Consider the following 27,430-nt stretch of genomic DNA (forward strand, 5'->3'; position numbering starts at 1 on the left):
ATGTTCATTAGGTCATTGCACCACCCTATGTTTCTGGCCTCACAAACACACAGCCCAGGGTGCTTTTATGTAAAATACTGCCCTGCTCTGCTGTCTTATACTTTATGCAGGGTAATACTAATGTGAGGCAAGCTGGGGTTTATTCCAAGGGACTAAGGTGTCTTAACGAACAAAATCTTTCCAGGGAAATGTGAATCATATGAGGTAGGGTGTCCAGTGCATTGACCTGTCAGGGGACCTTGAAAATAAGCACGTTATTCTCACGTAGCATGACTATTTTCACAGAACATAAAAGATTTGTAATCCAGCATTAAATGTGAGTAACACGCTTCACTCTTACAGTGAATTAAAGCCAAAAAAGATTAAAGTCTGATTTTATGGAGGTGCAACAAAGAGAATTGTCTGCTCACAGTTCCGGGCTCTCTGAGTGTGATTACTACACTGAGTGCCATTTTCCTAAGCAAGGAGCCTAAATATGCAACATACTTTAATGTTAATAAGTAAATAAAAAAACACGTTCAATCATTATTGTGCATTTATGACCAATTCAAAAATAAATAAAGACAATATGAGTAACTACTATGGTGTGTCCTGTCAGTCTCTCTAGTTGAGTATACCAAAAGTCTCTATACATAGGAGGGAATTAACACTTTTTAGCAAAATGCCTTCCAAAAATGTTCATATGTAATTTATTATATGCAGAATTTAGTGTAACGAGTTACTGTATTCTAATTACTCTATTCTGATAACACAGTAATGTAACACGTTACATTTTAAATTGATGTAATTTGATTATAGTTACTGATGTCAATAAAATGACATTACTTGCGTTACAAGTTTATTGTTAAGAAAACAATATTAAGTAAAAAAATCACATCTTGCGCGACTGCCAGGGGCGTAACCTGGCCTGGGCACTGGGGGCCGTAGCCACGAAGAATTTTTCTTCAGCCCTGAATAATTCTCCACTTGGAGCGGTTCGTCTACATAACTGAACATCAGAAAAAAGAAGAGGCGGTGTTGTATTTTATATCTTCGGTGAATTGAGACGAGACCAATCAGACAAGTTTACAGGAAAAAAACGTGGAAACACTCGTGTCTTATTGGCTGACGCCTCTCAATTCTGCCAAATGCTAGCTCACACAGTCAATGTCAGGGAAAATGGATATACGCCGATTTATTTATTTATTTATTTAAACCAGTAAAGGGGTTGAAACTGAAACAGTAACATCCTCTCATTCTGAGCAGAAAAACAAGGTGTGTAAATGTCTATATGAGTTCCAGTTTATGTGAATATGGTATGAGCAGAGCATAAGGAAGGATAATGTATTTTGCATGGACTGTAGCAGCTAAACCTATACAGTGATAGCTTAGCTCTGCCTCCTCTTAGCTAGCGACACCAAACTAGTCTAGTTAGAAAAATTTGATATTTGATCGGTCTGGTCATCCTACAAACAGTAACAACACCCGAGGCAAGTTTTATAATGAATCCAACTTTTTCTGATCGTGTCATACATTGACGCACGCTACAATTACTGAAAGAACTATGAGTCTCACTTTAAGTGTATTTTTGTAGGTTTGATAGGTTTTGAAAGCTGGCAAGACCTAATGTTTTCAATTTTCCTCTTTTTGGCTGTTTTTGCAAATGATGCCAAAATATGAGTCCGTTCTAAATGGTACATAATAAAGTAAAGCCTTTAATGTAACAAAATCAACCAGCTTGAATGATCGAATGTATAAACCCTGAAAATTTTTTTTTTTTTTACAAATTTGAACATTTGTACATTTTACAGTGAACGTATTTCTCTACAAAACAGTGTGAAACTATATTACATCAATATTATCACCATTATGCCATGTTATGTTATGATTTATATTATATTTCCACCAAATTATAATACCATAGTTCACGTTCCACTAAGCTCCCACTCCACTTAACCTCTGAGTGGTCAGATGTGTTCATTTATTCATTACCCCACACAGTTGCTATGTCCCAATTGGCACACTATCCATCCTAAATAGTAGCTGAGATCAGAATGAGTGTGTCCCAAATCATAGTATGTTGAAAATGAGTTTCACAAAGCTACCCTGATGGTCTACTATTTCCGGTAGATTTTCAAGTGTGGATCCGTGGACATTTTTTCAGCTAATATTGCCCATAACTGCTTGCGCGTCACCGAATTCAACCTGCAAACATGGTGGACAAGTGTAATGTGTTTTACGGTGGTGTAAATGAAATGTGGAAAAATAAATCAAGGGAACGGTACATTAAATTATATTATATAAATATTATATAAGGGATAAAGAAAGGAATAAAGAAAAGCTGAAATGCAACGAGTAGCTTGTTTACTGTGACGTGACAGTGTGTGTAACTAGACAGCAAAGTCCTCTTTAAAGGGTAACTTTTTGAGCATGGGCAGCCCATGGGGACAGAGTTTAAGCCCCTGATGTCCACTGACCCTAGCATCACTCCTGTAGTAAATGTTCCCAATCGGATTTTGACACTCTCTCCATGTCAGATCCGAATCATTTGCTGTGAAAACACTTGATCTGCTGAGATTTTACATGTTTGGAGACTAGGGTTCTTGTCTTTAGTCTGTGTAGGTTGTGTAGATTAACATTAGATACTATAATGTGTGTGGTCTATAGTAACTTATATCAGACCAAATTCCTTTTCAGATAACACAGGCAAGGCCATAAGTATAGTGTAGGCTTACACCACATCAGGGCTTTACAGTGCGACCATTTCACTCGCATTTGCGACTGAAAAGTTCTTTGTGCGACTGTGTTGAATATTTATTTGCACCGGTGCGAGTGACCTGTTCGGAGTTGTATAATACAATCAGAATAAAAACTGAAACTCCAAAATGCATCTACACTGTGCAACAATTACTTTCACACTGCTTTTCATCTCCTCAGTCAACCAAACAAGTGTGCAAATACTGCAAAGAAGCCATTATGATGACAAGAGTAACTCTACATCATCTGCTTCAACTTGTCGATCTCATAACCGCCATCTTTTATTGATCCCGCAAAATGTCCTGCACTGTCATAAAGTTGGTTGGACGTTCGATATTCGCAGATATGCGGAAATTAAGGGACCGTCTCTAAAGTTACATACGACATTGTTATACATGATTCTAACTTCAATAGAATTTGAAGGGAATGACTTACAGTCATATAGCCAACTTTAAAGTGTCGGCTATAACGCACACCTATTAGATGTTTGATATTTAATAAAATAAACTATTAAATCATATATAAAAATTGCCATGTATTCTATTACTGCATGGGCTCATACACAAAATATACCATAATTTAAAGCTCAATAGCATTTGAAAGGAATGACTTACAGTCCCACAACTGACTGTACAGTGTTCATCTAGGTGTCATGATGCACACCTTTTAAAATAAAAATATGAAAATAAAGGATTTATTTAAGAAAATTAATCATGTAATATAAAAATAGATAGTATAATAACGTCATACAATATAAATAAAATGAGAAATGAAATAATGTGTAATTACTATGGGTTGCATTTAATATCAATTTGACATTAAGCTTAGTAGGCTATCTCCTCAGAAGGCTATTAGCCTTTTTCCTAATATGGATCATGCTTGTGTTAATCTACTTTTAATTAGGACTCTTTATTGTTTAAGATATTTAAAATTAAATATTTTATGCTTGTTTATTTATCAATTAACCAACAGTATTTCTCATTGCTATTATTTTAATTCAATTAACAGTGACCATGAGCAGAGAGCTTACATTTAACTGTTTATGACAGACCTCCTGATTAAAGCTTAAACAAAAAAGATTGGTATCTGGATCGGTATCGGCTGTAAAAATCCTGATCGGAGCGTCCGTAATGAACACCATTAAACTAAAGCTCGGGTAAATTAACTCACCCAATCACAACCTATATGAGATTATTCAGATATATACACAATATACACAGAGCGGTTAGAGAACCGACTCCAGCCCAGAACCATGACAGTGGAGAAATGTCTAATAGTGTAGCTTTAAATATATTTAAGAGGAGCAGACTTCAAACACTGAACATTGGGGTTGATTGTATTTGTTTAGAAGGTGGAACAGGTTCACAGTTGTGTAGTTTTTGTTGTTTGTTTTTTGCATACAGTCTGTAATATTAACTGAAAATATTAAATTTAGTTTATCAGAAGGTAAATTCATGTGTCATGGCTCACACAATGTTCCTAAATTCTGTCATAATTGACAAGCTCAAGTTTTCTCATGCCTACTTGTGTGTCATATTGTGGCACAGAGATGTTACCATCACTAAAAAACTAAAATGAATAAAAAACAACCTAAACTTCAACCGTGCTCCAAAATTTTTGACTGTACTCCTAAATTTTTGTAATTAGGAGCACAACTCCTAAAAGAAATTGTTACCGTAGAGCCCTGCACATGGACACAATGTCAGGCTGGATTGGTGGAGTTTATTCTTGGTTGGAGTTAAACAATGTGCCCTTGAAGACGTAACTATATGAAAGTCAGCTTAGTGTGAAACACTTTTAGATGGATAGATAGATAGACTGCAGTAGATTCATGTATTTTGAATGCATGAATGAATGAATGATTAACTGCATTGATGTTATTTCTTGTTTTTGAAATACAGAGAATAGGTTGTATGTGACAAACACTGGCAGATGTTCAGAGAAACAAAACGTATTAGGCATAAAAACACATGAAATGCAACTAAATTATTACTGCCATCATCAAGAATAAATTATACCATTATATTATGCTTGGTATACACACACTCAAAGGGTTCTTAATGTTTTAAAACTCCAGAGTCCGGGTTCAAAACCCTGTCTGCCTATGCTCGCTGAGTTACATATGTTCTCCCTGTGTCTGCAAACGGTTTCCTCCATGTTCTCCAGTCCTACCAGAAACAATATTTTGCCTATTTATTGCAGCCATAAAGCTTTTTAGTAGAGATCATGTCCAGACATTCTGAGTTTTAAAAAGTTAAGTAATGTTTTTTTTTTTTAAACACAGTAAGATGTTTTGAGTTTGAGGTAGTTTTTTTGTTGTTGTTTGTTTGTTTGTTTGTTTGTTTTTTTTAAATGTTGAAGTTTTTGTTGAAATTCAAAACTGGACAAGCACTTAATAGTAATTTAAAAGGCGAGTTAAGAGTTCTTAACTGTTACATTACATGTTGCATTTTTTTTATTTTTTTTTTACATTTTTCAGTTCAGGTGTAGTACTAACGGCAGTACTGACAGCTTAAGTCCAAAAGTTACGTCAATCTTTACGTGGGAAAGTTACACTGGAAAGCTAATTTGTTTACACCTCCTAAGTCGTAGTTTTTCAGATTTTCTGTGAACAGAAGGCTGTTTCCGTTTCCTTTTATCCCCTGATGACGGAAATAGCTTTTTTCTGTCCAATGTAGTATGATGCAAGAGACTATTTAAAATAAACAATAAAAATCCAAATCTCCTTTTTACTTTTATTACTTTTTCTATTTTCACTTTTTAACATAAAATAACCCTTTGAAAAAGTCAACTTATTTACATAATATTTAGAATATCAGCGCTATTACTCATAGCATCCATCCATCCATCTTCTATACTGCTTATCCTCTTCAGGGTCACGGGGAACCTCATAGCATACTCATAGCATTCTCGGTCAAATTTTCACTTTATGTGTACTTTCACTTCTTCTCTCATGACCCCCTTACAATGCTTTATGTTTAGGTCTATTTAATATATAATGACTCAAGAACATTCGTATTGTTTATATAATGTTGCAGGTCTAGATTGTACAGTTCAGCAGGATATTACATTTTATAGTGTTTATACAGTAGTGGGAATCTATGCGGAGGGGAAAATGAACTCTGTGTCATTCTGCCTATATTCATCTTTGACCCCTCTGCACATTTTCAATTTAATGCATTCAATCTGTACATTAGTCTGATATCTGTATATATAACTCCTCCTCACGTGTTACATAATTGTGGATTTAGGACTGTTGGAACACTCGTGTATTCAAGTCTGCATGTTTATTACACTACATCTAAACTATCGACATAAAATCTAGTGACATAGAGATCAGAAAATATATTAGGTATAAATTCTGTCAATTGGTTCTTTCTAAACTCTGACATATAAATCTGTCAGTCTTTTCTCTACACTTTGTCCTGCTCTTTATCCATGCCACCGGTCATGAAGATATGAGATATGTACAAGAAACCAATCTTGTACATAGACACTATAATCACTATATATATATATATACACACACACACACACACACACACACACACACACACACACACACACACACACACACACCAGTATTTCTTTCCACAGAACCATGTGGTTGTATCACAACTTTATCTTATTAAAGTGTGAGGACCAATGTTTTCTGGGATAAGTACCACTACATGTGTAGAACCACATAATGTGTTTCTACTAATATTTTTCCCCCACAAAAAAAAATTATATTATAATTTTTTTTTTTTTTTTAGAGATTTGTGCATTTACTTTCATTAGGTGTAACAATAAAGACTCAAAAAAGTGATAAAATACCTGTTTAATATAGTGGGACTTTTATTTTAACCTTAAATATTATCATATTTAGGAAACTATGAGTACAATGAGATTTTACCAAGAGACAAAAAAACATCAGCTGAACATCTGAAAGTCTTCCTGTCTGCGATTGGACACTTCTTGGATGAGTGCTATAAAAGAAAAGAAAAGAGTGGGATGTGACAACACGTATTTGGCAAAAGTTCACACACTGTTGCTTAGTTACATTCTGACCAATACCCAGGATATATTAAAGTAAGGTCATTTAGATTGGAACTTTTAAAGCACAAGTACGTAGAAACCATTCAAAGCAACATCTTCAACCATCATACAAGTATAGAAAAAATAGCAAAGTAATGTTTAGGTAATACCAATACCTAAAGTCTGAAGAAACTGGCTTTACCTAAACTCAAGTTCAACTGTCACACCAAATGATCTGAAGAGTCTGATTTGTGTAAATGTGATTGGGTGTTTTTGTTTTTGTTTTCATATTAATTAAATGAATGTTTATGGAGATTTTTTTGCAGATCGATAAGAAAAAAAAATCCAATCCGTTTTAGAGAAACGCAGTAACCTATCTAAAGGAAACCTCACATTTGATGTAGAGTAGACTACAATGGTAAATGCATACTCACTGTCAAGCACTGTTCGTGCAACATGCTGGTTTTCCAAAGCATTGTTGACTTCTGCCATCAGCCAGGGAAGGAATCCAGTCTCTATATCTGTTGTATTGAAAATTAGTATAGATCACATTAAAGAAAACACAGTTTCTAGATGGAAAATGAGATGCATGACTCATGAGATGGCAGCACTGGCACAATATTTTTTGTATTGTATTTTGGTTAGAATATATATATATATATATATATATATATATATATATATATATATATATATATATATATATATATATATATATATATATATTTTTTTTTTTATTTTTTTTTTTTTGTGTGTGTGTGTGTGTGTGTGTGTGTGTGTGTGTGTGTGTGAATGAACATATTATTAAAAGGTGTAGATTGGTGATAGCCAATCAAATGGGCACCTCTGAATCCCTAGACCAAGTGTGCATCTTAGCACAGCATGATCAGAGTTCATTTACAGATGTCAATATTTTAGTGGTAGAAATAGTTGAATAACTGACAAAACAAATGTGTTTTCTGTCTTCTCTGACACATTTATTTTGTACTGATATTTTACATATTTTTTGTATAACTAGTTTTCTGTTTCCTTGTGCACATTTCAGTCAAATGTATAAGCACCCTAGGACATAGTGTTCATATTGGCTGGTTCCTCATTATGGCACTATATTTGGACATATTAACTATCTGATTCGCATTTAGTAGCCACATTTAATTTGTTAGTTTAATTTGTTATTAAATTAAACCATTAAATCGTTTATATCTATTTAAAGGTTTGGTGAAGTAGCATACTTATATTGTACTAGGCTTACATTAATAAATATGCTATGTTAGATTGCCGATTTCTTCTCATGAACTTTGCAGTATAGATAGGCAATATGTCGTTTTATGGAAGATACTGTATGATTTATTTGTTATTATTTATTTATATATTTATATAATATATACTTATAAATATTATCTATATAATATATACTGAGAAATTGCGAGAACAAAGTGGCTCACATCTTGTCTATCTCTGCTGATTGATCTGAAGACAAGAGGTTTTATATATTGGGTACAAAACAAAGCATTTTGCTGCAGATGCTGATTCATCACAGATTTAATACAGTCTTAATTAAAACCCTTTAAATACTTGCATTACAATGAACTAAAAACATACCTCTCTCCACTGGGTCATAGAAATATCCATGGTCTCTCAGATTTGCATAGACTGAGGGAAGCAGGTCAGCAAGATAATGTTGAGTGAATGTTCTAGCAGCGATTTTCTCTGCTGTTTCTCTTTCCTTCTTCAAGACCAACCGTTGCTGCTTAATCCTCTGGTCCTGCATTTGGAATACAGGTCAGCTGTTATATCAACCTTGTTCTGAACGACATACAGTATACCTATCTATCTATCTAAACATGCTGAAAATTGGTCAGATATACTAGATAAATTATCCATCCATATTTTTTCCATCCATCCATTTTGTACACCGCTTGTCCTGGTGAGGGTCACGGTGGCAGCATACTAAGTAGGGCAGACCAGACCTCCCTTTCTGCAGCAACTGAGTTCAACACCTCCTGGGGGACTCCACGGCATTCCCAGGCCACCCAGGAGATATAGTCCCTCCAGCGTATCCTGGGTCGGCCTCAGGGTCTCCGCCCAGTGGGGCATGCCTGGTAGAGCTTGGTAGGCATCCTTACTAGATGCTCGAACCACCTCAACTGGCTCCTCTCGATCTGGAGAAGTAACGACTCTACTCCGAGGCTTTCCCGGATTATTGAACTCCTCACCCTATCCCTAAGGGTGAGTTCAGCAACCCTGTGGAGAAACCTCATTTCTGCCTCTTGCGTGATCGAGTCTCGTACTACAGGTACATTAACTATAGTATTTAGGTTAAGGAGGTTTTATATGTGTGCTAGGACAGTGCAGTGGTAACATGTAGATTTACTATACCAGTGACCAGGGTTTGAGCCTCAGCTCTTCTAATTGTTTTTTAAATGAGCGGGGTTTATCACTGTAGAAAGTTCATCGAGGTAACACTGAATGAATTCCACGTGAACAACACTGACGCTAACTCCGACAGCGTGCTTTCAGTTGATGGACGCCCCATTTATATTTTTTATGAGCTGCAGAGATATTCAAGACAACTATATTATATATATTTTTTAATTTAATACATAAAATTGTTTTATTCACAACTGTCATGTTTGTGATTTTTATTCGTTATGTAGAATATCAAGCAATGTCCAGAAATAGGTGCATTTTTATAGCCTACCATTTCATTTTCCAGTTTAACTTCTTTTTAACCGTAGATCAAAAAATAAAGGTATGCTTTGTAACATTATTTTACAATGACACATACATTACAATGACATGACAATACAATGCCTATTCTGCTTTTGAATGAATATTGTTCATGCTTGCGGAAAAATATGTTTCTATATTGTTTGCAATTTTATAATGAGTCTTATTGAGCACCTGATCGTTTCTTACTGACCTGTTTCACTGTCCCACCAGTTACAGCTGTGACCAAGAATTTTTTTTTTTTAATTTGTGAAAGTACCACTAACTTTTTAAAAGCTTTTTTAAGAAAAGGAATGGCGTTTATTTAATTGGGCAATGCAGGGAGTAAAATGCATATGCTGTAGCTTCAATAGCTTTGGCTTCACATGCTAATGTACTGGACAATTAATAAGCAATCATCATCTTATATTTTGGCTCATCAAATTGAAGGGGATGAGCAGAAGCATTAAACTTTGAGAGTCATATAAATTCTATCCAGGTCAAGTAATTTGTATGTATTTACAGTCTATGACATCGTAGTAGAGGCAAAAGCATTTTACTCACAGAGAAGTGCTGCTGAGACGTATATTTATTTAAATATATTAAATTCTAGTATGCATACTAGAATTTTAAGTATGCATGCCAAAATTTGAATATACATACTTAAAAATAAGTTTGCAAAATAAATATACTCATAAAATCCAGTAGGTTTTTATTTCAAAACATTTGATCTACATCTGTAAGTCTCAGGGGCAAAAGTAATATTTAGGACAGGGGGAAGCTCTACTTCTCTCATGGCTGCCAAGAACGTGGGGAACAGTACTGTTAACTGCATGTTCTAATAACTGCATATCTTCACACTGATATCATGGGAATGTGATTAAAATTATTTCAATTATTTATGTTTCTGTTCCAAGGGTTTCATCCAAAAACTAGTTATTGGTTAGGATCATTTGTCAAACCTTAAATGTTTACTGTTCCTTATATGTCAATTTGAGCATCAGAATCATACTGAAACAAGTCATTCAATCATTTACACATTTGTCCTGGTCAGGATCAGGGTCGTCTCAGAAGTCAGACTTTTAGTTAAACTATTGAGTGGCATGTTTTCAAGAGGTGGGAGCAAACTGGAGAAGCCACAGAGGCCTTAGAAGTCTTTAAGCAAAGAAATATGAAAGTACAAATCAGTAAAAATATGTACAAATACTAAACAATAATTATGCAAAATATGTGTGCTTTTTTTTTCTTCTTTTTTTAAAAGTTGTACACAAATTAAGTATGGACACAACATTTATATGCATACATGCAAATGTACTGGGTGATTAATAAGCAATTATCGTCTTATCTTTTGGCTCATCAAATTGAAGGGGAGGAGCAGAAGCATAAAACTTCTTTAAATAATTTTCATTTAATAGAAATTCTATCCAGGTCAAGTAATTTGTACGTATTTGCAGTCTATGACATCACAGTGGAGGAAAATTTAATTCAAAGAGAAGCACTGCTGAGAGGTGATAATAGTTTGGGGGGGAGTCCAAACGACAATAAGTAAGTGGTGAAAAAGTTGAAGAATCCCATCCTCTTCAAAAACAAAGAATGCCCTAAGTGGTCATGTATTATTATTTATATATATATTTTTTTTTTATTGCCTTTATCTTTTTATTTACATTTTAAAATGAACTTGAGTAAGAGTATAAGTATGGCCAGTTAACTATTAAATGTCTTTTTTATTATTTTTATAAAAGTTACTGAAGTAAATGTAATGAAGTATATTACTAGCCACCTCTGAGTATCTGTAATAATCAGGATGTGTAAATCACCTTGTGAATATGCTCTTTCTGTAACAAAACATTTGATAAATGATGCCATGTGTTTAAATTAATACATAAAATGTTTGAATATTTGGTTTAATTTTGATCGATTCACACAGTACAGTACAAGTTAATTCAATCATGTGGAACCGATGAGCTTTTTTTTCAGCTTGTGGACTTCTGTGTTCACTTTAAACAAGCTTTTAAATAACTTTTCATCTATAAAAGAACAAAAGTTTCCATTGACTATAAAGGAGAAGATGGAATTCATTCAGCGTTACCTTCAGGAACTTTCTACAGTGAAAAAACCCCCACTCATTTAAAAACACTGAGCTGTGACTCGAACCCCAATCTCAGGTATGCTAAACCTCCATGTTAGCACTATGCTACACAAACACACATACCTTAATACATACATTAATATATTTACCTATACTATGTAACCACACGTAATAATTTTTCTTAAATCTAACCAACCACACATTCCATTTTTTTGAGGCTCGACAACATTTAATGTGTTCTGCTGCTTGTTGCAAAACAGTTCTGAGAGAGGTTCACAGATCCACAGGCCAAGCACAAGCAGATCATGGACTTCAGTACAAGAAACAGCACCATTTGGTTGGTAAAAGAATGTATGTGTATACAGTATATGTCCAGGCAGAACTATTGTATCTTCTAGCAAGCCGTGTCTATTCAAATGAAACATGACTGCCCCCTACTGGTCCTGTATTTCCTGTGTCCGCAGCACACGCTACAGCTATAGATCCAATCTCGCCAGAGCTATCCAGCACTGCCTCCTGCACGGAGGGCATGTGTCCACTGGATTGAGGAGTTCCTCAAAGTGTTCCTTCCACCTCTTAACAATCTCCCCAGTAGTGGACAGTGTTTCCCCGCCCTTGCTGAAAACATCTTGAGTGCCGTCCTGCTGTCCCCTCCTAAGGCACCAAATGGTTTGCCAGAACAAATTTGAAGCCATCCAATAGTAATTCTACATGGCCCCTCTAAACTCCTCCCATACCCGAGCTTTTGCTTTGGTGACTTCCCATGCTGCACCCTCTTGTCCAGCCAGTACCCTTCAATCGACTCCAGAGACCTATACGTGAGCATTGCTCGGAAGGCACCTTCTTAGACTTGACAGCTTCCTTCACCACCGGTGTCCATCAATGGGTCCTGGGGTTGCCACCTTGACAGGCACCAACCACCTTCATGCCACAGCTTGTTGAGGCTGCCTCCACAATTGAGGTCTTGAACAAGGTCCATTCAGACTCAATGTCCTTGGCCTCACTCGGGATACAGGATAAATTAGTCCAGAGGTGGGAGTTAGTCCTCTCAGCGTCATTAGACGTTCCCAGCAGACCTTCAATGCTCGTTTGCGTCTCCCGGGTCTATCTGGCCGGTGTCCCATTCGTCTGGTCCAACTCACCAGCTCAACAAGTGGTGATCAGTTGACAGGTCTGCCCCCCTCTTCACTCGAGTGTCCAAAACATACGGCCTTAGGTCCAATGATACAGCTATAAAGTCAACAATCGACCTTTGGCCCAAGGTGCTCTGGAACCAAGTACACTTATGAGCATCCTTATGCTTGAACATGGTGTTTATTATGGACAATCCATGACTAGCACAGAAGTCCAATAACACTCAGGTTCACATCAGAGAGGCTGTTCCTCCCAATTACCCCCTCCAAGTATCTCCATCGTTCCCTACGTGCATGTTGAAGTCTCCTAATAAGACTACAGAGTCGGTAGGCTGCACCCTATCGAGCACCATACCCATCTTCTCCATGAAGGCCAGATACTCTGAACTTCTGTTCGGCACATACGCACAGATAACAATCTCTGAGACATGAAGCCTCATTGAGGTGACCCTCTCGTCTACAGGGACAAACTCCAACTGTGCGGCACCCAGCTTGGGACTTGTGAGTATCCCCACACTTGCCTGGGGCCACTCACATAGTTCCACTCTGGAGTAGGAGAGAGACCACTCCTGATCAAGAAGTTTGGTTCCAGAGCCAATGCTATGAGTGGAGGTGAGACCGACTATCTCTAGTCGGTACCTTTCCACCTCCTCCACAAGCTCCGACTCTTTCCCCACCAGTGATGTAACATTCCACGTCCCACAAGCCGGTCTCCATCACCAAGGTCCAGTCCGTCTAGTTCTATCCCTTCCGCTGCCAATCTGGCATCGCACCCGACCCACACCCTTCACCTTGGGCCCACAAGGCGGTTCTATGCAGCCATTTCAGGCTGAGCCCGACCGGGTTACATAGGTCTCCTGGCCACCAGGTGCTTGCAGACGAACACCACCCCCATGGTCTGGCTCCAGGGGTGGGTCTGGGTATCCCTGTTACAAGCGAGGTTCTCTTGGTCTTAATAGTGAAGATTATGGGGGTCTTTAGGTGGATCATTAATCGTCTGGATCCTTGCCTCAGACTGTTTTGCCAAGGGAAACCCTTCCAGGAGTACTAGCCTCCAGACAACAGCTAGCTCCAAGGTTCACAGGATCACACAAGCCCTTCCACCATTACAAGGTTATGATCCAATGGAGTGTATGAGCCAATGGAGGGTACTAGATAAATTAATTGATGTAAATTCAGATCATTAATTATTACCTATCTAAAACTACTGAAGATCAATCGTATAATTTCTAGGAACAGGAAATGGACAAAATGAGAATTGTAGCTGAACATGACGCAATACCTTCTCTTCACGGTGGCGTCTCTCCTCCTCCTCCAGTCGTTGAACTTCCACCAATTCAGCATTACGCAACTCCTGGAAAGCACATTGCTGAGCCATCAACCCAGCCAGCTCTTCCTCCTCCAGTACTTCTAGCAAAGCTTGCTCCATTGTCTTTCCCACCAACACCTGCAACACTGGTTGCACCTCCAGATCAAAGTTAAACAGCTGTAACCAAAAAAGAAAAACTTTATTAGACTAACAATAATTAAGTTGAATTTGTTGTGAATCACTACAAAAATGGGCTTAAAACGGTCCACAATTAGACTGATATTCTCACAATTTGAATGGAAATACCTACATGTTGCAGGGACACTTGTAATGACTGTATTTTGTGGTGTTGTTTTTTTTACATTTAATTGTATCTATTGAGTATCTATCTAAGAAATCACAAAGTACAAAGTCGTCTGTCCTGAAGACTTCCCTGTGGTGGACAAATGACTAGGAACAGATTTTCCTATGAGTGTTAAGGACAATTCAAACCATATGCATTTCTGAAGCATTTTTGTAAGTTACCCTGCACTTTTTATTTGTTTTTCACTCATGTTGCACTCAAAGCCTTGTCCAGTATTAGGTGTGTCACATTTAGACATACACAACTAAGAATGTATTAATTATAATGTTAATTGTTTTGTGTATATATAGTTCATATCATTTAATATTTTCTGCATAAATATGACCTAAAATATCATCAGATTTTCTCAAGAATATGAGCAGAAGAATAAAGTTAATGTTCTGGAATGGCCAAGCCAAAGTCCTGACCTTACTCCAATAGAAATGTTGTGGAAGGACCTGAAGCAAGCAGTTCATGTGAGGAAACCCACCAACATCCCAGAGTTGAAGCTGTTCTGTACTGAGGAATGGGCTAAAATTCTTCCAAGCCGATGTGCAGGACTGATCAACACTTACCCCAAACGTTTAGTTGCAGTTATTACTACAGAAGGGGGTCACACCAGATACCGAAAGCAAACATTCACATACTTTTGCCACTCACACATGTGTAATATTGGATTATTTTCCTCAATAAATAAATGGCCAAGTGTAATATTTTTGTCTCGCATGTTTAATTGGCTTCTCTTTAACTACTTTTAGGATTTGTGTGAAAATCTGATGATGTTTTAAGTCATATTTATGCAGGAATATAGAAACTTCTGAAGGGTTCACAAAATTTCAAGCAGCACTGTAACTACTGTAAAATACTTCCACACTGTATATGCTGTCTTATTCAGAATTTAAGGTCTGCTTGACTACCATATCCACATCCACCCGCTCATAATCAGACCCTGGTAATGAGTCTTTGTAGATAACAGCACAGCTTTTAATTCTCTTCTTAGAATGAATGTGGCGATACACAAAACTGTTTAAAAGTTGCCATAACTATTAAGCTGAAAACCATAAACCATGCTGATGAATAAAAAAGTTACCTCTCCTTCTTCTATCTGTGTTGTTGCATCTTTGCCAGATTTGGCAGGGATAAAGAGAGGTGTGGCTGGCTTGTCTAGAAATGCATCTGTCTGGCATTCCACACTGGAATCCTCAATATGATCACTCAGCTCCTCCAAGTATAATTCTAGGATACAAAACATACTTAGCCTTGTGCATGGATTACCATATGCTTATTGAAAAACACCTGAGCTAAGAAACTGGTTTGATCCCTGAGTATGCTAACCTACAATTTATGCCTACTGACTGACAAATGTGGCTGGAACTTAGCCATGTCAAACTTAATATATTTTCAATATTTGCTCAGAAACATGGATATAAGAGTAGTTCTCCCTACAGTTTCAAAATACTGTCCAGAGGATTGATTAGCTTCTGTTGTATTGTTGTATAAGCAGCCTAAAATGAGACATTTACGGCAGCTACTAGAATTCAGAATCTTCAGAAATGTTTGCTTTATTTCAGAATTTCTCTACATTTTGGCAAACATACCTTAAAGGTCACCCCATGTGACCCCATGTCCGCTCAACAAATCAACTTTTTCTGATTTTTGACCAACACATATTAAAGGTTTATTTTGTTCAGCCCTAACTCCTTGCGAACCCACATATGCGCTACAAACCATGGAGTGTAATCTGGATCAGCTATACATTGGCTCTTTGACAAAAAGCATGTGGCTCGCCAAGTGCACGTGAATGTGCGTAAACATGTATGTCTGTAATTTAATGTTACCAATGCTTTGGCAATGTAAAGCCTTTTACCATGCCAATAAAGCTACTTGAATCTTGGATGTTGAAGAGGTTTCATGCTGCTCAGGTGAAAACTCAAAGTGAAAGAGCTGCATATATTGTTTGTTGTATATTAGTTTGTTTTTGAGTTGCCTGTGGACCTAAACAAAATTATTGCTATTGAAATGTTATTGAAAAAAACTTGTTTTTTTAATAATAGTAAAATATTAGTTTTTGCAGTGGATCTTTGAAAAACAAAAATCCAGAATAAAGTCACAATAGACGCTGTTAAGCACTTGGTCCAGATTTTATCATTCTGCCATATTTGTTGGCTTGAATTCCTTGAATGAGGACTGTACATTACCACTGAACATGAGTCAATAAAGTTTGTTAATCTAACAAGATTTTCGCTGCCACGATCCATGGTTTTAACAATGTATGAATGTGCATCGCTGCAAGTGTGTACTGTTTAGTTTATTGACCTACACTGCGCAATTTATCATGAATGTTGTAATGTATAGTATTTCTCTCTAGACGTCACATGCATAATACACTATTTATACTTTGGCTAGTGTAAAAGTTTCAATCAACTTCACAATAAAATAGCTTTCACTAATGCTGTCACTTCCTGCATAAGATAAGCCTGCTACTGAAAACGATCGGGACGATTCTGTTAAGACTTTCCTGTATATCGTAAAACTGTCCCTGAATTTACTCTCACTACTTGACACAAGTGACAAGAATATAATGAACAGAATCTATAGATGAAAAACTACAGCGCACGCTACAATACAACTACATCCTTCAGACAACGGCTCCCAATCACGCTAAATTACAAAACACTGCCATTTTAACGTTCTGTCATTTTCATTCAAATAAAGACTTCATATTATTATTTGCATCTCAAATTACACTTATATCCATGTCCAACATCCTAGGGGCAAACCTATGAGGCTGCCAAATTTAAACTCCAAGTACACAGTAGATGAACAGAATTAAAAACTGCATGAATCACTGTGTAAACAGATATGTCTTGTGAATACAGGTGTCATTCCTAATTGGATGCACAATACAAGCATGTCTGACATAAACATATTATGTTTTACAGAATCACACACAGAAGCACACGGTGTGGGGTTCATAAAGAATAGCTAGGCGTTCTGCATGTTTTCATTTTGTTACAGTGGTGGAAATCACACCCCACTATTATATTAAGTTGATATTTTTAGTGAGGTTTTTATAGCTATTAGCTTAATTGACTGGTCATCGTAGTGCAAAATGTTTGAGACCATTGAGTTCTAGCTTGAAGGAATAAGAGAAACTCTTAAGACTACAGTGGATTTATTGCTTTAGCTCGTGGAAGCAATGGCAGAGAGGGCTTCCAATGAACCAGAAGTTTGTTTCCATCATTGCTTACAATGCCAAACAGGGAATGTAGTGTACAGTGATAAAGAAAGCATCCAGAAAGGAATTAGTGCAAAGGAGAAGACAAGAGACAGTGGTGATGAAGAGACTGAATGATTATAAAGCAGCATTAACGTACTATCACTGTGTTAGATTGACATACTTTGATTAAAATTAATATTTACAAGCATAAAACCATTGGAAAGGTTTCTAAAATTATTCATGAATAGCTACCTGTCTGAACATCTACGTGCTTTCTGTTCTCAAGTGTGCCTGGACTTCTGTCTTTTGCCCTCTTTCTTGCTGTGGCTCGTCGCATTGCTTGTTCCTGCTGTTGGATCTCGACTGGGTCAGGCTGAGATGTCTGTTAATCACATACAGCACAATGCATTATAGTAAGTACCATGTTAACTGCTGTCATCGGACTGGAAACTACAGAAGCATATTGCTACCATGCAAGAACAAAAAACCCATCAGCATCGCATTATTATGAGAAACATCTTGGTGCTACAAGAAAACATCTTTATTTATCTATATTTATCTTTATTAGAAAACGTCCTTATTGTGAGATAAATAAGATATTAAAAACACAACATAAATAAAGGATGTATTCCCAAATCCCAGCATTCATACAAATGCTAAAAAAAAGGTCAGACACCTTTTTTGTTGATTACGATTGCTAGAGCCACATATGTAATAAAGTACATCCTGTGTCAAGAGTGATTCCTCTGTCTCAGCTCAACTTCACGAGTCCAACATTTTAAAATAAAAGCCTGACAGTATTTTTCAGAACGACATACCCAGACTGAAATCATTTAACCCTTTCTCACAGTACACTGTCGTCCCATTCCACCGGTGGACATTTTCAATCAGTGTAAACAAATGAATTCATTTAAGTCTGTTATAAAATTTTTCAGGACACTTGTGGGTTTCTGTGTGTAGCGTATCGTGGGTTTAGCTGCTAGTGAGCAGGGCGATGGGAAAGGGAGAGGGGTGTGAGCCCCCTGCTAGGGGCAAACAATTCACACCTCTCCACAATAACATGGGTGCAAAAATAAATAGAGAGCACAACTGAAGCTATAGTAAAACACTGTATATGACTGCCACAATACAATTATAACATTTAAACTTAGTAGGGTAGTGGGGAAAGAGAAATACTTGTGTGAGGCAAACACGCTAGGCCACCATGCCCCCAACTATGACTATAAAAACTGAATATTTCGGTTCAATTTCACATGAGATGAGGTGTGGACTGTTTTTACTTGGATACCCTTAGTATCCTATCTCAGTTCACTTTGGCTTTGCTTTGGGATTTGCTTCATGTAACTTCAAATGCCGAACAAAATTTGAAGTTGTTGATTTTGCCACTGATATTCTTGAACAAGAGGTCCGACATGTTTCAGCACTATTGTTGTTGCAAAACAACACAATCTTTGTAGGTGAAGGCTATTATCTTTGTGAGCATGGCTACCGCAAAGTGCATCTGCTGTCTGGGAATGAGTGCTCTTTGAACTTTGTCATTGTCTAGTGCAAGGTGATTGGCTGTCTAACTGGTTGAATGTTGACCTTGGAAATGAAGATTGAAGCTGATTGGTTGAAAAGTAATTGTTTGTTGGGGGAAAAGAACAGTTGATTTTTTTAATCTTTGGTTTTAATAATGTACTGTATCAAGTCCTTCCAATCAAAGGGCCCGAGTCTGGGTGAAGTCACAAGTCACTGATGTCAAAGTCAAAGTCTTCTTGGATTATGTCGAGTCAAGTCGAAAGTCATCAAATTTGTGACCCAAGTTCAAGCGATTACAAGTCATGTGACCCAAATCCAAATCAAGTCCATGTCATGTGACCCAAATCCAAGTCATGTAACCCAAGTCCAAGTTGAGTCCAAGTCATGTGACTCAAGTCCACAACACTGAGTAATAAGATAGGTCATGTGACCCAAATCCAAGTTGAGTCCATGTTATTTGACCCATATCCATCAAGTCCATGTCATGTGACCAAATCCAAGTCATGTGACCCAAATCCAAGTCGAGTCCATGTCATGTGACCCAAACCCAAACAGAATCCAATTCATGTGACCCAAATCCAAGTCATGTAACCCAAATCCAAGTCGAGTCCATGTCATGTGACTCAAGTCCACAACACTGAGTAACAAGATGGGTCATGTGACCAAAATTCAAGTTGAGTCCATGTTATGTGACCCATGTCCAAGTCATGTGAACCAAATTCAAGTCGAGTCCATGTCATGTGTCCCAAATCCAAGTCAAGTCCATGACATGTGACCCAAATCCAAGTCATGTAACCCAAGTCCAAGTTGAGTCCAAGTCATGTGACTCAAGTCCACAACACTGAGTAACAAGATGCTTTTCTCATGATAAGGAGATGCTGATGGGGATTTATTTTCTTGCATGGCAGTAATGTGGTTCTATAGTAACATTTCTTGCACTTGTGTTATGTACGCTTGCTGTGTGTATAAATACTCACGACTGGCAGGATGTGTTGTGCATAGGTGTTTCCTCTAACGACACGTCGATCATACATAATGTTTCCATAGACCGGTCGTCCATCGTTTCTGTATCACGTGAAAAATAAACACTAGCCATGAGTTTAAACAAACATACATCAATTAGACAATATGCTCTATCACTTAGAAATGTGCATTCGAACTCAGTTCGTGCTATACAGCTCTATACAGATGCGCCAAATGACATACACAAACACTTAGTACATGTAGCTATAGATAACTCAGGTGGGCTTACTCCATCATCTCAGGATCCGTGTATCTGAGGCGGTTGGAAGCGACATGTGGACGACTGGAAAATGTATAAGATCCATTCGAAGGCCCTCTTTTAGACTGTAACGCCGAAGACATTATAATTTTATTTTTAAAAAAAAATTTAAACTATGCTGTAAAACCGAGAAGCTGCCGCGTGCTAAAACGTGAGTAACCTCTGTTACTGTTTATGAACGTTGCCCTAGCAACAGTAACTAAGCATGACGTATGACGTAACTATGACGTTTCCGTGCGGCACGCTCGCGCGACTTAACTAACCCTTCCATCTCAAAGATATACTCTAAAATTATAATAATGATGGCAATCAGCGCCTAGAATATGTTGTTATTATTTTTTATTATTTATATGCTACATTTTTATTCATAAACAAAAGGTTTAACATTGCAAACCAACTTTATCCTTATTCTTTAAGTTTACATTCCAATCCATTAGTCTTACTTAAGCATATATATATATATATATATATATATATATATATATATATATATAGAGAGAGAGAGAGAGAGAGAGAGAGAGAGAGAGAGAGAGAGAGAGAGAGAGAGAGAGAGAGAGAAGTGTAATGTTTTTATTAAACTATTACAGCTGTATTGTTGAAGGAACTCAATGAGAGACCCATACTAATTTATACAAATATAATTAGCTCTCATGCATAGCTTATTTTATCGGTAATATAAATCAGCTGATATAAACTAGCCGACCACCCTATCACGTGTCAAGTAGCTCCAGGCTGATTGGCTGTGTGATATTCGACTCCGCCTACTGTTCAGACAAACTCTTCCTCTACTTGAATGTATATCCCACTGTGAAAGGGAAGGTTTCACTTGTGTCTGAAGATAAAGCAGGTACGTGATTGAGTTGTATTATTATTATTATTATTGTATTGAGTTTAATATTATTTTAATCAGCACTGTGTGAGCCGGAACGTGACTAAAGTCACGCACAGAAAAGTTGGCTGCTTCTGTAATGATCTGTTGTTGTTGTTGTTTTTGCCATGATAGAAAGATGCATTTATACTAGTTCAGCATGAGGTTGGAATGCGTCATGGGTGTATTTCTTCACCCCTTAGTTTTTGTGTGGATCATCTCCATCCATATAATCCTCATAATCAAGATGCACGAACGAGAGTTTCAGTGTAAAACGCTTTTTTTTTTTCTTCCCTGAAAGTGCTCTCTGTAGTTTCTAAAGCAAGAGACTTTGTACCGTGCCCTGTAATGTCCACACCCAGATAAGTTCCTGTATATTGGCCTTTACCTGCTGGAGTTTTCTGCTCTTTGGCCTGCTTTTTAAGAGGACCCCATGGTGTCAGCTTACATCTGTTTTCTGGATGTTCCTTATTTATTTATTTCTTGATATTTGTTTGCCTTGTGAATAGCCTGGTTGCTGACCTGCTGTTAAAACTAACAAACTCAATCAATCTGGATGTTCCTTTTTAATAATGTTGAAAAGTGCAGTACAGAACAAGCATCTCAATGAAATACACCTTCAGAATAAACAACAGCAGATGAAAATAAGTTTACATTTGACATCTAGCCAAGTTATGTGGTCCCCCCGGCACTGGTTTTAAATGTACCTTTTGGGGGGGGTTGTTTGTTTTTTTTGTTTCTAAACCAAGGTTCAAGAGTTCACATCTGTTGAGCTTTGGGCCCTGGGCGTGTGTGCGTGCTCAACTTGATCTAATGTAGTTCAGTCACTTATCGTTCAGACTGCTATGAACCGGCAAAACAAATAATCATTTTCCACATAATTTGCTTGTAATGAGCTAAACATTTACAATCTCATATGCATTTAGTGATTATGCCGGTCATGGTGACTATGTATTGTCCTAATTTGTGATGATTTATGATTAAATAGTTTGATTTCACAGTCATAAAACATGTAGTCAAGCAGAACACTTTGGCCAACACTTTCCCTTATTTTCCATCTCCATCTGGTGATTTAATGAAGTCTTATCTTAATACACACTGTACTCTTGGTAAGTTCAACATCATAATGAAATTCAGTTACTGCTATGACTATATATTTCAGTGACTAGTGTCAGTCAAATACATTTATAATTTGAAGTATATTTTATCAGTATATTTATTTGAAACTTAAGCGCAATTGATTAAACTTGTAGAGGACAGTGCTCTGGCCTGGTTTTACTATTCATTACGTTAGATACATGAAGCATATTATTGATTTGTAACCTCTGTGTAGATTTCTTTCAGGTTGGTGTTTGTACAGTCAAAAATGCAAAGAGAAACATAATTAACATACCTGTATCTGTTTCATGTTCACTATTGGCTGTGTATGTGAGGACAAATTCAATTCCGAATTGGTCGTAAGCCAAAATTTCATGATCATGACAGATTTATTTGTGATGAGTCGCATACAAATCTTGTGAACACAATGTGCTTGAGGATCTGTAGGACAATGCTGGGAGGTAACGGTCATACAGAGTTGCACACAGTGTTATGAAACTCTTATCAGGATGTTGTGTGGTCACTTATAACACAACTGTGTTAACTGCTCTGTTCTGTGCAGCCATGTGGATGTACGTATTGGCTTTGGTGGTCCTGTACTATGTGGTGCGCTGGTTTCGTGAGCTGGAGAGGGTTCAAGACAGAGGGAGTAAGTACGTGTACATCACTGGCTGCGACTCCGGCTTCGGGAACCTTCTAGCGCGCCATCTGGACAAGTGTGGATTCTGTGTGGTGGCAGCATGTTTTACAGAGAAGGGGGAAGAGGAGCTGAGAAAATCCTGCTCAAGCAGAATGTCTACAATCCATCTGGATGTCAGAAAGCAGGAAAGCATTGACAAGGCTACAGCCTTTATCAAGGAGCTAGTGGGGCAGAAAGGTGGGGAAACAACACACAACCTATGGAGACGTTATCTTTGCATAAAACTTTGTACTATTTTTATGTACTTAAGTGATGTTTTTTTTTTTGTTTTTTTATTTATTCCAGTTTTCCAGTAAGACCTACATTTTCCTCAGTTCACTTATACCTATTTAACTCAAACCAAAAAAGCTTTTGTCACGCAATGTACACTCTGTCCACTTTAATGGGAACACCTGTGCATTTATGCAGTTATTCAATCAGCCAATCATGTGGCAGCAGCATGATGCATAAAATCATGCAGATATTGGTCAAGAGCTTCAGTTTATGTACACATCAAACATCAGAATGAAGAAAGTTTGATCTGTGACTTTAGCTATAAAATGGTTGTAGGTGCCAGATGGGCTGGTTTAAGTATTTCAGAAACTTCTGATTTTCACACACTAGCGTTTACACGAATAGTTTTTAAAAAAAAAAGTTTTCACCCCGTTTTGAAGTCAGATGTGAACATTGTTCGTGAATGGTTTGTTGCATGTGAGTGCGATGACACGTACTTTATTCTTTTCATACTCATCCAGATCTAAAACCAATTGAACACCTATAGGGGATTATCAGAATGGTGTTCATCCTTCCAGTACAGTTCCAGAGACTTGTAGAATCACTGCCACTAAAACGACAGTGGCGTGGTGCCGCGGTGGGCAAGTGATGTAATCAGTGTGCGGCCGTACACCGTGCAACACCTACTATCGCAGCAAGCCTATACTAAAACTTTTCCCGTGTTTGGCAGGTCTATGGGCTGTGGTCAATAACGCGGGGGTCTCCCTTCCCTCGGCTCCCTGTGACTGGTTGTCCCTGGAAGACTACAAGTCCATGCTGACTGTCAACCTGGATGGAGTCATCGGTGTGACCCTGAGTGTCATTCCTCTCATTAAGAAAGCCAGGGGACGTGTGGTTAACGTCGCCAGTGTGTTTGGCAGGATCAGTCCAGTTGGAGGACCCTATTGTGTGTCCAAACATGGTGTGGAATCATTTAATGACAGCCTCAGGTAGTGACAGTGTGACATTGGTAATTTTCTCAGCCTTTTCAAATGTATGAAAAATAGTTCTTGTTACAACGAGCTTTGAATAACATTTATTATAAAGAGATACCCTGACCTCTTTCCTGAAAGCAAATCATTTTTCTGTGATTCAGGATATCTATGCACCCATTCGGAGTAAAAGTCCTGTGTATTGAGCCAGGTTTCTTTAAGACCGGTGTGACGGACACCGATTTGATACTCCGAAATATTAAAATGCTTTGGGAAAGATTGCCGAAGGAGACAAAAGACGACTATGGAGATGATTACTTAAGCAAAGGTATATTTGAATATGACAAGTTCAGTATTAAATACGATGGATATTTTAAAAAAATAATAATAATCTATACACCCCTGTTAAAATGGCAGGTTTTTGTGATGTAAAAAAATTTAACAAAGATAAATCTTCAGAACTTTTTCCACCTCGTAATTTCGTTATTACAACATATTAAAAATTAAGGGGGAAACAGTAACTTTTTGGGGGGGGCGGGGTAAAAAGCACCTTTTTGATTTTATTACACCACTCAGTCTTTTTGGGTCTTTTTGGGTCTATCTTGACTTGGCAATATTTTCCCACTCTTTCTTGCAAAAACATTCCTCCCTCAAATTGTAAGCGCATGTCCTGCGTACAGCCCTCTTCAGGACACTCCACAGATCCACAGTTGGATTCAGGTCTGTGCTCTGGCTAAATCATTCTGAAACTTTGATCTTCTTTTGGAAAATTCATTCTTCTGATTTGGATGTATGCTTTGGGTCATTGTCATGCTGAAAGGTGAAATTCCTTTTCATCTTCAGCTTATTAGCAGACACCTGAATGTTTTGCACTAAAAAACAGCTGGGATTTGTAGCTGTTCATGATTCCCTCCACCTTGGTAAAAGCCCAAGTTCTTCACCGTGGGTATGGTGTTCTTTTAGTGATGTCCTCCTTTTTTTTTTTTTTTTTTTTTTTTTTTTTTTTTTTGTACCAAACAAAACTTTTGGAATTGATCTCCTCAGACCATAACATTTGGGGTGATTTAGTTGGGCTTGGATATTTTTTTTTATTTTTTATTTTTTTTAATTTATTTTGGTGTGAGAAAGTGCTTCCGTCGAACCACCCTACCCCATTGTAGATGCATTTAGATCTCTTGGCAGCCTCCCTGGGTTGTTTTGTGTGTGTGTGTGTGTGTGTGGGGGTGTGGGGGGGGGGGTGCATCTAATGTTCCATGGTGCATCTAATGTTTTGGAAATTCTTTTATACCCTTCTCCTGATCTATACTTTTCAACAAGCGAGACAATTCATGATTTGTAAGCTCTTTGTGGACCATGGCTTCAGCGGTCAGATGAAACCAAGAAGATGTAAAGAAAATCCTACAGAAACAGATGGTCTGGTCTTTATTTGGGGTTAATCAGAATAATTTCATTGCTGATAGCTGTATGATAATTACGGTTGAACATGAGATTGAATGTGATTGGTTCATTCTGAATACAGCCACATCTCCAATTATAAAAGGGTGTGCACATTTATGCAACCAGGTTATTGTAACGTTTTCTCTTTTATGTTTTTTCACTTAATTTTATACATTGTAACTTCACATTGAAGGTGGCAAAAGTTCTGCTATGATTTATTTAGGTAAAAAAAAATTACATTACAAAAACCTGCCATTTTAGCAGGGATATGTAGACTTTTTATATCCTCTGTTGCTAGGAGACCATTTTAAACCATGTGTAATTAAACATGTTTCTACTTTTAACTGTGTTTTGTTTGCTTGTTTGTTTGTTTGTTTGTTTGTTTTTCTGTGCTGTCCAGTGGAAACAATGTTGAATAAGAAGTTGAGCAAGATGTCCGACGGTGACTTGATGAAGGTTGTGAGCTGTATGGAGCATGCCATCTCAGCCGTGCACCCTCGCACCCGTTACTCCCCAGGCTGGGATGCAAAATTTTTCTGGCTGCCACTTTCTTATGCCCCAACCTGTATTTCTGACTACTTGCTACTTAAAGACATCATCAAACCTGCCAAAATGGTGGATTAGACAGATGCAGTGAACTGTACAGTCTGATGTTTGGAAAAATCTATATTTCTTTATCACTTAGTTTTGTTTTTTTTTATTTATTTTTTTTTTGTCATTATCTGGGGGGGCAAGTGTGTTTAACAACCAGAATAAGATAAATAAACATACTTCCTAGTGAAAACAATTCCTTCTTCCTATTGAGTTTTCATTTGATCTGTTGATATGTTTGCAGTGATGCAATGCAACATACCTCAGTACTGAAACTTACTGCCTGTTGCACAACATGACCAATGATCTGATTTTCACTAGGTGACTGCAACCCTGGTGAACCTGAGCAGGGGAAAAAGTCCAGTTCGAAGCGGTCATGTACCTCTCCTGCCAGCACAACCTGTATTCACATAGTTAAAACATGGAGAGGAAATAAAGATGCTAGCTAGACTATTAACTTTGTTAGGGGAGCATAAAAAAAATAATGTGGATATATGGATATATATATATATATATAATTTAAAAACTAACTTCGATTAATGTGCTACAGTTGCTAACTAGCTCACCATATGTTTTATGTTATGTTTATACCTAGTCTGGTTTCTGGGTATGAAATTATTTATCCACCCCTACCTGTAGGAATCAGTTATTTTATATGTAGTTCCACTATTTCAGGGAACATGGACATAATATATCACACATGACCATCTTAAATAAAACTGAACTATAGATTTCTATAGTTATGATTGACTGACTGCTTTCTTAAGCAAACTACAGCCTGCACAGTGTTTGATGTCCTCCCTGATATATATATTCCACTTTATACTAAATGATATGCTTGTGTATATATTACAGAAATGATCATTTGTGCTGTTTGCTGTTATATCATCAATAAACACAAGGATTCGTGTTCAGGGCCGGATTCATTAAACATTCTTAAGAATCAAATTCTTAACTGACATTTTCTAACTTTTAAGAAAAAAAGTTAAGAATATATTTTTTTTTATGCCTAATAATTCTTCTTGAAATGAAAACTAGTGTTCTTTGTTTCCCCCCTTAAGATTATTCCTAAGTCAAAATGAAAAGGGGAAAAAAAAAGAGAAAAATTCAAATGAAATGCTCTTAATCATCGTAAATAACCTCTTAATGTTAGGATAACTGCCGACTTGTAATAGATGTGCAAAGGGTAAGAT

At 37.2% G+C, this 27,430-nt stretch overlaps 2 protein-coding genes across 2 annotated transcripts; one reads left to right on the forward strand and one right to left on the reverse strand.

Annotated features, from left to right (window-relative positions):
• Positions 1-6,551: 6,551 nt before the first annotated feature.
• rsph3 (radial spoke head 3) lies at positions 6,552-20,547 on the reverse strand. Its single transcript, XM_017477769.3, has 8 exons — positions 20,330-20,547; positions 20,055-20,142; positions 17,809-17,938; positions 15,427-15,572; positions 13,967-14,170; positions 8,356-8,518; positions 7,188-7,274; positions 6,552-6,704 (listed from the first exon to the last, which is right to left on the reverse strand). The coding sequence occupies exons 1-8, from the start codon at positions 20,440-20,442 to the stop codon at positions 6,649-6,651; spliced, it is 987 nt and encodes a 328-aa protein (XP_017333258.1). The 5' UTR covers positions 20,443-20,547; the 3' UTR covers positions 6,552-6,648.
• A 571-nt stretch (positions 20,548-21,118) lies between these two features.
• On the forward strand, positions 21,119-26,433 carry LOC108270822 (retinol dehydrogenase 7). Its single transcript, XM_017477771.2, has 5 exons — positions 21,119-21,206; positions 22,888-23,202; positions 23,969-24,227; positions 24,374-24,537; positions 26,047-26,433. The coding sequence occupies exons 2-5, from the start codon at positions 22,890-22,892 to the stop codon at positions 26,268-26,270; spliced, it is 960 nt and encodes a 319-aa protein (XP_017333260.1). The 5' UTR covers positions 21,119-21,206; positions 22,888-22,889; the 3' UTR covers positions 26,271-26,433.
• The last annotated feature ends 997 nt before the right edge of the window (positions 26,434-27,430 follow it).

Source organism: Ictalurus punctatus, chromosome 10 (assembly GCF_001660625.3).
Source record: "Ictalurus punctatus breed USDA103 chromosome 10, Coco_2.0, whole genome shotgun sequence".
NCBI classification, from domain to species: domain Eukaryota; kingdom Metazoa; phylum Chordata; class Actinopteri; order Siluriformes; family Ictaluridae; genus Ictalurus; species Ictalurus punctatus.

Excerpts from the sequence above, each read along its gene's own strand:
- rsph3 (XM_017477769.3), bottom strand. The coding sequence starts at position 20,442 with ATGTCTTCGGCGTTACAGTCTAAAAGAGGGCCTTCGAATGGATCTTAT. Across the intron at positions 14,171-15,426 it reads CACAGATAGAAGAAGGAGAG|CTGTTTAACTTTGATCTGGA; the intron begins GTAACTTTTTTA and ends TTTTGGTTACAG. Across the intron at positions 7,275-8,355 it reads CTATGACCCAGTGGAGAGAG|ATATAGAGACTGGATTCCTT; the intron begins GTATGTTTTTAG and ends TCAATACAACAG.
- LOC108270822 (XM_017477771.2), top strand. The coding sequence starts at position 22,890 with ATGTGGATGTACGTATTGGCTTTGGTGGTCCTGTACTATGTGGTGCGC. Across the intron at positions 23,203-23,968 it reads GGAGCTAGTGGGGCAGAAAG|GTCTATGGGCTGTGGTCAAT; the intron begins GTGGGGAAACAA and ends CGTGTTTGGCAG. Across the intron at positions 24,228-24,373 it reads TCATTTAATGACAGCCTCAG|GATATCTATGCACCCATTCG; the intron begins GTAGTGACAGTG and ends TCTGTGATTCAG.